Below are 10206 nucleotides of genomic sequence, written 5' to 3'. Positions count from 1 at the left end.
TTTTCTTATAACTGTATAAATGTGATCCAAATGTGCGCACCGCTAGAAACATCCAGTAAGTAAGCAAACTACAGCTGCCCTCTGGCTATTATGGACACCCGATTGTCCCAGTGGGCCTAATTTTAGACCACTCACGATAATGGCTTCTTGGTGTCAAGTGTAGTGGGATGTTTAGTCATTTTCCACTCTTGTGTATGCGCGCTGCATTTTTTGGCTGCTGATGAAGAGAACTTTGCATCGTTACTGTGTTAAACTAAGTCGCATCCTTTTATTTATGTATTTATTTATTTATTTTTACATTTTTTTATTGTTTATTATTATTAGTTACATTTTATTAACTCTGTATCCCAGCTGTATCCCTCTCCCTCATTCCCTCCCAATCCCACCCTCCTTCCCTCCCTCATCTTCTCCCTGCCCCTTTCCAAGTCCACGGACTGGGGAGGACCTCTTCCCCTTTCATTTGACCCTGTTTTATCAGGTATCTTCAGGGCTGGCTGCGAAGTCCTCCTCTGTGGCCTAGCAGAACTACTCCTCACTTTTGGGGAGTGGGGAGGTCAAAGAGCCAGCCATTGAGTTCCTGTCAGAAATAGTCCCTGTTCCCTTTACTATGGGAAACCAATTGGTTACTGAGCTACCATGAGCTTGGTCCGAGCAAAGGTTCTGGGTTATATTCATACATGGTCCTTGGTTGGAGAAACAGTTTCAGAAAAAAACCCTGTGCCCAGATATATTTGGTCCTTGTGGGGCTCCTATCCTTTCCCCGTCATACTAACTCCCCTTCTGCCGAAGGTTTGGTTATGAGTCTTAGTATCTGTTTTGAAATGCTGCTTGGTAGGGTCTTTCAGGTGCCTTCTGTGGTAGACTCCTGTCATACGTCCAATGCACATCCCATTTGTCTTTCTAAGTGAGGATTGATCATCTAAAATCAGGAATTTGCGTGTCATCCTTGCGCAGGGGCCATGCTAATCTTCTCTGTATCGTTCCAATTTTAGTATATGTGCTGCCAAAGTGAGCACGCATCCTTCCTTTTAAATGGCAATATCAATTGTTGTAACCTGCTTAAATGCAAAACTCTATAGCTCTTCCGCTGAGACCTACTTTATTTCTTAGCACAACCACATCTCCTCTGTTAACACCTGCTGTCACCTTTAGCATACCAGAAGCCATTTTGCCTCCAAGTCTCCGTTTTGATTACAAGATGAAATTAAGTCCACTTTCTCAGGCCTACGTGCCTCAGACCAGAATACACTTCAATAGTTCAATACTTGCTGCTTAGAATGAAACAATAGATGATAAATGCATGTTCTGCTAGAGTTCCTTGCTGCTATGATCCTTACTCCCAGAAAGCTGGAAAGCCCCCAAAAGCTTCCTTACTCTAAACCCCAGCCAATCAGCTTAAAGTGCTTTGTCCAGCTACAGCACAACACACTTGGAAAAAGTCGATTATGTTTAGCTAGCCAAAGTGATGTATTGCTGCCCCCCTGGCTTCCTACACCTGGTTACCTGGTTGTTACCTGGTTATGGTTTTTCATATAAAAACAAAAACAAAACCTGCCTTAGAAACAGACTGGCGTCATAGTCTGACCCCTGAGTCCAGATACAACCCGGACTGGGCAGTTTTTCTTCAGCGTTCAATAAACTTCCATCAGTCTGAGCCTGGTGTCTGTGTGGTTAAATGTGAGGCTATCCCTGGACCCATAACACAGTGTCATCATCCACATTGTCAGATTCACAGTTTCAACTTACGGTACACCGGCAGTCTTCAAATATACCACCTCAAGACAATCATCCTCATCTTCCTCACCACCAGAAGATTTTTTTTTTCGTCCACTTCCTTCAACCATTTACTAAGTAGTTCTGCGTTGACATGAATCTCTTTGGTAAGTTCGTTTGAGACCCATTTCTCAGAGGCCTTTTCCGACCAGCTGATGATGACCTTTTTTCCTAAAGATCCGCATCACACATCTCCTTCAAGATACGTGGGATCTTGGAGACAGATCATGGGGCTTGATTCATCGCTACCACACATTTCAGACCACAAGGAAGCTGAGCCTTTTTGTGTTATGACAACATCGTAGGAAAGGGCGCCTGCATTTCTTGATTGGCTCCCTTATCTTCTCATTAAAGAGAGCTTTGGTCCTATAAAAAGAAATGAACATAAAAAAAGAGAGAGAGCTTTAGTCAAACCAAGAGGACCCAGGGCTTTTACATCCAGCACTTCTGCCTCAGCAACAATTTATTTATTAGATGAACCAATAATATCTTGCCCCCCCTCCCTTTTTTTTTATTTCTTAACAAAATCAATCAGGATATTGACATGCTCATTTACAGTGCATAGTCACGGATTTCATCCGTTCATTGTGTGCCTCCAAGCTTCCTCACTTGTATCCTTCCGCAGTTCTCCTCCTCCACCTCCCCTTCCTCTTCCTCCTCCTCCTCCACAGCATGTGCAGGAGGACCAATTTCATTTGGTGGTGGAGGTGGGAAACTTGTGAATTTTGATTTGAGTAATCTGTATGGCGACAAGTGAGCCTTAGCATTTTCTAGTTAGGAAGTTTGTTTATTTGAGAGTCACCATAAATAAAACCATGAAAATAGACTTCAAATTGGAGGGGCAATTGAGGAAATTATATGTTACTATGCCATGGAATTATTACACAAATTAAAAATCATAAGGAAGTTGGGCGGTGATGGTGCATGTCTTGAGTCCCAGCACTTAGGAGGCAGAGCAGGTAGATCCTTGTAAGTTTCAAGGCCAGCCTGGTCTACAGAGTAAGTTCCAGGACAGCCAGGGCTACACAGAGAAACCATGTCTAGAAAAAGCACACATACACACACACGCACACATACAAACAAGCCAAAAAATCATATGGAAAAGGATCATCTATTACCATGAGAAAACAGCCTCAATACAGTGGGCAAACAACGAAAGCAAACAACAATTAAAAGATCCTCAGGCCAAATAAAAACAAGCAATTAAAGCTAATGATTAAATAAGTGCCAGTCAGTTATGAATGAGAGCAAAAGGAACTGCAAATGCTTATAAGAAAGAGCTGTAATAGCATCCTTTCTTTTTCAAAACATTTCCACTTTTTTTGTTGTTACTGTAACAAATGTCGGAAAGCAACCACTTAGAGAGAGGAAAGGTCCGCCTGAGCTCACTGTTTTTGAGGGTGGAGCCCGTAGTCTGGTGGCTCCTTTGCTTTCAGACCTGCGGGGAGACAGCAGGGATGCAAGGCAGCCAGAGGGAAAGAGCAAAAGGGAGACATTGGGATCCCAACACCTACTTTAAGGATGGGTCTCCATGACTACAGGACCCCTCGCTGGGCTTTGTCTCTTAGAGGATGCAGCTAGAGCCACAGGCCTGCCAGGCTTGGGAAGGCTTGAGGGCTGGGTTTGCTTGCCTTTCTTTTCTTTTCCTTTTCTTCTCTTCTCTTTTTTCTTTTTCCTTTCTCTCTTCTTCTGCCTCTCCCATGCCTGTCCTCAGTAGTGGCGGAGACAGAACCCCGGGCTTAAACAGTTCTGGATCGGTTCTGCGTACCCGCTGCAGCCCAGCCCCCACTTTACTGGCTGGGAGGGATGCTGTTCAGTGCCTCCATGTAGGAGGCCGCTTCCTCACCGAGGCCTATCCCTGCAACTGACACGGGTGGATTATGGGAGTCTAGAGTGACACGGGCGTTAGTCATTGCAAACCAGGAACTGATCTTTTCCTGTGCTAGTGTGCATGCTTTTACAAACTGAATGAGCCTGGGCCGCCATGGTGGTAGTGTTTTTGTTTGGTTTGGTTTTTTTTTTTTGGGGTGGGGGTGGGGGGCGGTTCTCACTACATTTCTTTAAAGGAGAGCATTTCTCACCAGGAGATCAGGTCTTTATCACAGCACAGTGTTAGCTCATGCCAGAGATTCAGAGAGTCTTGTTTTCTGATAGTAAAAAATTAGTTTCAGTGTGTTCTGTCTGAACCTCGTGTGGTCATGCTCTGTAAACGAGGGGACGAGGGAGCAGTTGGCAAGGCTGGAGGGGACTTTATTCATTCCCAGGTAGCGTAAGAGTGAAAAGGACAGCTTCGGGGTGGAAAGGAGATCCCAATGAAAAGTGAGACGCTAAGGCCGGTGGAGTGAAAGGGAAGGCAAGCCAATTATAAGGGTGGAAATCACGGCAGCAGCAGCAATGGCAAGCTGATATCACTGCTTGAACACTGTGCAGGTCGGGCTGAACATGGGCTGCTATCAGTATCAGAATAACTCCTCTCCTGTGTGTTCGGTGTAAACACTGTATAATCTCTGTAGTCAGATAACAGTAAGAAGAGGTGGAGATCCAGGTAATTAGAGGTCCAGATGAGCCTTCTATTTAACGTAGTGTGCTTAGCAAGAAGAGTAGAAGCGGCTTCATCATTAACCTGTTGCAGATACAGTAACTCAGCTACGCATCAAAGGGACCCGGGAGCGCCTCGGGAGCCACCATGTGCCACGGAAAGTCAGAAAGAGAGCTGTCTACAGCGGGACCCTCTCTGGAGACCTGTGCGGGTTGGTGATGAAACTCCTCGTCATACTCTGGGGGCTGGTGTTGAATCTGCAGTTGGAAGAACACCAGCACCTCACAGAGAGCCTCGGGAAGGCAATGAGAACTCTCCGGATAACGATGCCGTTGATAAGCTTGCCAGGCTTGTCCTGAAGACCTCCTCCACACTAGGCCAAACATCTTGGTGGCTTAACAGATGACCCATTGTCATCCACATCCTAAGCTCTGTGACCACGAAGAGGCTACACTGCAGGTCTTAGCTTTTTATCTGTTTGAACCTCGACATAACTGACAATGAAGTTGACTTTTGGGGCAGAGATGAACAGGTGCTCACCAAGAATTTCACCTTCCCTCTCTAGGCTCACAGAAAGACTGCATTTTCCAGACGCACTTGTGAAGGGTTGCAACTGAAGGGTTAAAGAGAATGAAATAAAACAGAAGGTCAATAGCAACAGCAGGAAGTTAAATAATAAGAGAAAAACCCAGCTGGGCGTGGTGACACATGCATGCCTTTAATCCTAGCGCTTGGGAGGCAGAGACAGGCAACCTCTGTGAGTTTGAGGCCAGGTGGATCTACAAAACGAGTCCAGGGCGGCCAGGGCTACATAGAGAAACCCGGTCTTGAAAAAAACCCAACCCAAACCAAACCAAAAAACCCAAACTTTTTGATGAACTTGAAAATTACACACAGGCACACAGCATTCAGTTAGATATGTGTGTGTGTTTGTGTGTGTGTTTTGCTTTGTTTCAAGTGTGTGAAAACTGATTTTTATTGTCAACCCAACTGTATTTAGAGCCACCCAGGGAACATATCTTAAGGTGCACCTGTGAGGGTGTTTCTGAGGTTTAACCGGGGAGGGAAGACCCACCCTTCATGTGGGTGACACCATTCCCTGGGCTTGAATCGAACTGAATAAAAAGGAGAAAGGAAGCTGAGCACGAACTTTTGCTTCTTTCTGCTTCCTGACTGTGGGTACAAGGTAGCCATGCCTGTCCCACCATCATGGATCAAACCACTAAGGTCACATCATAAGCCCCAGCAAACCCGTCCTTCCTTTCTTCGGTTGCTTTCTCCAGGTATTCAGAGCTGTGAGAATCAATACAGAGAGGAAACAAGGAGGCTGCAGGGCAGGACAGGGCAGGGTCTGACCCATCCAAAGCACTTCAAAGTCCCTTTTGAAGATGTAATTCTCACCTCATGTGATTCACACGCTTAGCCTAACAGGGCCAGGGAAGCCCTGTCAGCACACTGACAGTTGTGAAGTTACTGGTCATGGGTTCATTTTAGAACAGTTTAATCGACTGTATGAGAAACTGGGCTCAAGCATTCATTTCTTCCTCCACCTTTCTCTAGATCCCTAAGCAACCACTAAGCTGCTCTTAGTCACTCTCAATTTGCCTGTTCAAAATATTTCTCACAAATGGGACGGTACAATTTTTTTTTTTTTACCATCTTTCTTTCTTTTGCATTTTCAAGATTCAACTGTGCCGTCGAATACAGCAATGGTTTTTTATTGCTCACTGGCGTTCTATCATAAGCTGTTCTATCGTACGGCTGCGCATTTGTATTGCTTCCACTGGGGCCTGTGGTAAGCTGTGCTGCTGCGAACATCTGTGCATGAGTTTCGTACACTGTCACTTCACTTGAAGTGGTTGGGTCATACAGGACCTCTGTATTTCATTGTTTGAGGAAGCGGTGGATATTTTCCAAAGCAGCTGCACCACGCTCCATTCCCTCCAGCATGGTCTCCACATCCTTGTCAATATAAGTGACCAAGTCTAATTTTTTTTAAAATCAGAATTCCACAGTGAGTATGAAGTAGATTTCTCCCATGTAATTATCTTTATTATTTGTGCTCATTGAGCTCTTGAGTATCTTTTTATTATTTTTTTTTTGAGAAAGTTCTTTCATTTCTTTAGCTCATCTTAAACTTAAAAAAAAAAAAAAAACCTCTTGAGTTCTAAGGTCTCATGTTTTTCAGTTTGGCTTCTAACTCACTATGTAGCTGACGGTGACCTTGAACTCCCTACTCTCCTGCCTCTACCTCCCCAGTGGCTGGATTACAAATATGTGCCTCTACCACTGTTAAAATTCAGGCAGGACACGAGGCATCTGACCGTCTTCAATTGGGGTAAAATCAGTGTACCATTACATTTATCTTCTCAAAGGGCGAAGTCAAATGGCTTTGTATATTTCTTATGTATCTACCACCACGGTCTAACTCCAAAATACTTCCATAGCCCCCTAAAGGCAAAGTTGCTTCCTGGTCTCTCCCTTTCCTTAGATCCCAGTTCCCACCACAGGGTTTTCTGCCTTTATGGGGTTCCCTGCTCTGCACACTTCATATAAATGACCCCAGGCAACCACATGTGTCCTAAATAACAAACAAACAAAAGCAACCAGCACCACCAACAGCTTTTCTAGAACTGCATCATAGTTTCACAACACTGTTCAAGGCCTTCTGGCCAGAGGTGGAAGGCCACATGCTCATTGTGTGAGTCTGTTTAAATTATCCAGAGTCACACGCGCCTTGGGTAAGTCAGGAGGAAGCTGGGCAAGCATCTCTGCAGGAGGAGATGGAACGGGACAACTGGAACACGAGCACCTTAGAAACATTTTCTCCCTTCCTGGTTATCTCCCCCTTCCCTGCCCAGTCCTACCCTGCTTAAGTGTGTCTGTGTGAGAATGTGCTAGGGTTTTGAACTCGGTACCTGGGGTGTGGCAAGGATGTGTTTTATCATTAAGCTACACTCAGCTCTCTTTTCACTTTCTTCAAGAATATTTAGCTAATTATATTTCTTTATCATGTGGTGGGTGTGAGAGAGAAGGGGGAGGGAAAGGGAGAGGGACACAGAGAGAGAGAGTAATAAAGCACTCATGCCACATCATGAATGTGGAGGTCAGAGGGCAACCGTCAAGAGTCACTTTTCTTCCTTCTATGATGCGAGGCCCAAAGATGACCTCAGGTGGTCATCCCAGTGACAAGAATCTTTATCTACTGAGCCCTCTCACCAGCCCTCTTTTCAGTCTTTTAAGGCCAAAATATTTCCATTTTTTGTTGGTTTATTTTTATTTATTGTTGAGAGGAAGGTTTGCTTTGTTGCAAAGGCTGGCTCTGACCTCCTGGGCTGATGATCTTCCCTTCGGCCTCCCTAGCTGCCTCCCACCACAGGAGCACACTGCTGCACCAGATAAAAGCATTTACTCTCAGAGGACGCCGATTTATGCGTCATTTCTCTCTTGTTTGACACTGAACTGAGAATCTATTGCCTAAAAGATAAAACCGTGAAGATCTACTTTCTTTTTTCTTTCCTCTTGGTTTGGTATGCCTTTTGGTCTTTGTTTTCGTCCTGTTTTTGTTGCTGTGAAAACACACCATGACCATGGAAGCCGACAAGGAAGGCTCACAGTTTAGGCTCACAGTTTCAGAGTGAGAGCCCATCTCGGAGGAGGACGCATGGCAGCGAGGCCAGAGCAGAAAACCCAGAGGTCACATCTTCCACAGAAATCAGGAAGCAGAGAGAGCCATCTGGAAGTGGGGAAAGGCCATGAGCTCTCTGAGTGATGGGCTTCCTCCAGTAAGGCTGTACCGTCTCCCCAAACCACGCCACTAACTGGTGACCAAACATTCAAATGCGCATGTGTGTGTGTGTGTGGGGGGGGGGACATTCTCATTTAAACAGCTACAGCCTTAGAGTCTGTGTGAGTTGGTTTTTGCACATGGTGTGAAGTAGGGGGTCCAACTTTATCTTTTCCTGCGTGGGTAGTTAATTGTCCTGTGGTCGTGGTCATTTGCTGGCAAACCAAAACAACAAAACCTGTGTCCTGTGTAACTGTCTTACCAAGGTTATGAAAAATCTCTTGCTGCCAGATGAGAGGTTTCTGGAGGCCCTATTTCAGTGTGTAAATTTATCCAGCTATCTCTGTGTGTTCATAAGCTTTCAGTAACTCTTAGTTCACAGCTGCAGTGGGCTTGTAACAATAACCATTTTGAGACCTTTCTTAAAACTTGGGCATCCAATCATAGTTCACCTGCTCTGTTATTTAGAACTTCTTCCACTTTTTTTTTTCTTTCTTTCTGAGATGCAACTGACAGTTCCTGACTTGAGTTTACTACCAAAGCTTTTTTTTAAAAAAAAAAAAAATGGGGTCAGGTGGCTGGCTGGGAAGTCACCTTGGTCTGAAGATGGAGGCTCACACTGCTCCCCGCTGGGGAGTGAGGCTCCAGCTCTCTTCCCAGACTCCAGCCGTAAGTAGCATCGGACTATCCAGCCCGCCTACCAATAAAGCGGAGGATGCCCTCGAACCCCGGATCCCTGCTCTCCATCTCCTAAATGCTGGGCTCTCAGGTGTGCCCTGCCGCGCCCTGTCTGTGCAGCGCAGAGGATGAACCCAAAGTTCGGTGCGTGCGAAGCAAGCGCTCTACCAACTCGTCTGCATACTCAGACCCCGTGGGCTTAGATGAAACGCTGGCACAGCCGGTTTGGGCTGGTCCCTTCCCCCGGTGCCCCGCGAACTGCTCCGTTTCCCAGCCGATCTCTGGGGGTGGGGGTGGGGGTGGGGCGGGGTGGGAACCGGCAGACTTTGCTTGGGCTGAATGGCGGGTTTGGAAGGCGCAGGCTGCACTGGGGAGGCGCGTCCCCAGCGGCGCCGAAGGCGCAGGTGGCTCTGGGCGGGGCGGCGCGCGGCCGTGCCCGGGGAGGAGATGCCGCACCCTACCTGAACTCCCGGGGCCGCCTCCCACCCGCGAGCCACTCGGCGACGCGGAGCGGGCGGGCCCGGCGGACCCCGCGGGAAGGGTGAGGGGCGCGCGGTGGGGGCCGTCCCCGCCGCTTTCCGGGTGGCCGCAGCCATGCCAGGACTGTGGAGAGCAATTGCCCTGGAGACCCTTCTGGGTAAGTCGAGGCTGTCCTGGCATACGCTGGCTGGGCTTGTTCCCCGCGGGGGTGGCAGAGCCCGGGGCCGGGAGTCGAGATGCTTCTGGCGCCCTGGGTGGAAGGGGAGGAGACGACCCAGATGGAGGTTTCCTGGCCGCGGTCCTGCAGCTCCTGGGGTCCTGGCCTTGCAGCTCCCTCCGTCTGCGCTGATCTCCTGCAGTCCCGGACCGTGACCTTCAGGTCTACCTCCATACAGTTTAGCACTGGGCTAAGCTTTCCCGAGGAAAGGGCGCCTGTGTAGCCCAGGGGCTGCGGGTGAGCGCCCAGGGTGACTGTCTTTGGCCCTGGCTCCCTGGTCTCGGTAGCTGCGAGTATGCTAGTGTGTTTGTCAAAGCTCGTCTGCTGTTCGTCTCCTGGGCCCGTTTAGCAGTGGAGGATTTAGTATTCTGATTCTGCGGGAGCGGCAGACTTAAACTCTTGAGCCCTCCTGGAAACTTTGGGAAATGGTTAGGTCTTGGGGGTCATTGCGCTGCCTTTTGAAGCAAGCATCCTTTTGGCCTGTGGAGGGCGCTCTCCCCAGAACGCGAGTTTCTGGGGAGCAGTCTCGGGAGAGACTGAAACTCTTTTTATTATTTATTTATTTTTCCCGTTCCCTCCGTACCTTGTAAATTGGGAGGTGTGAAATGACTCACACGGAGTTCCTCCTGGAGGCTTGGCCTCATCCTGAGAGCTGTGACTCCTGAAGATGAAATAACCTGAGCCCTGAGAAGGGCCCTGGGAGAAGTTAAGTGTGCTGCTGGGGATCTAAGC

General features: G+C 47.6%; 1 protein-coding gene, 1 non-coding gene and 1 pseudogene across 2 annotated transcripts in view; 1 reads left to right on the top strand and 2 right to left on the bottom strand.

The window, feature by feature from the left end:
• Positions 1-909: 909 nt before the first annotated feature.
• Positions 910-1016, bottom strand: LOC129692947 (U6 spliceosomal RNA). Its single transcript, XR_008722805.1, has one exon. It is a non-coding gene; the product is annotated as a U6 spliceosomal RNA (small nuclear RNA).
• A 667-nt stretch (positions 1017-1683) lies between these two features.
• Positions 1684-9373, bottom strand: LOC129692715 (eukaryotic translation initiation factor 5-like; annotated as a pseudogene).
• The window catches only part of Cwh43 (cell wall biogenesis 43 C-terminal homolog), a 39370-nt gene continuing 38535 nt past the window's right edge, over positions 9372-10206 (top strand). Inside the window, exon 1 of the mRNA XM_055629413.1 lies at positions 9372-9414. Coding sequence (XP_055485388.1) covers positions 9372-9414 — 43 coding nt within the window. The remainder of the gene's footprint in view (positions 9415-10206) is intronic.

The sequence above is a fragment of the Psammomys obesus genome, unplaced genomic scaffold (assembly GCF_907164565.1).
Source record: "Psammomys obesus unplaced genomic scaffold, mPsaObe1.curated_primary_1811, whole genome shotgun sequence".
NCBI lineage: Eukaryota > Metazoa > Chordata > Mammalia > Rodentia > Muridae > Psammomys > Psammomys obesus.
The sequence above is the reverse complement of the archived record's forward strand: the minus strand, read 5'-3'. Positions and strand labels throughout refer to the sequence as shown.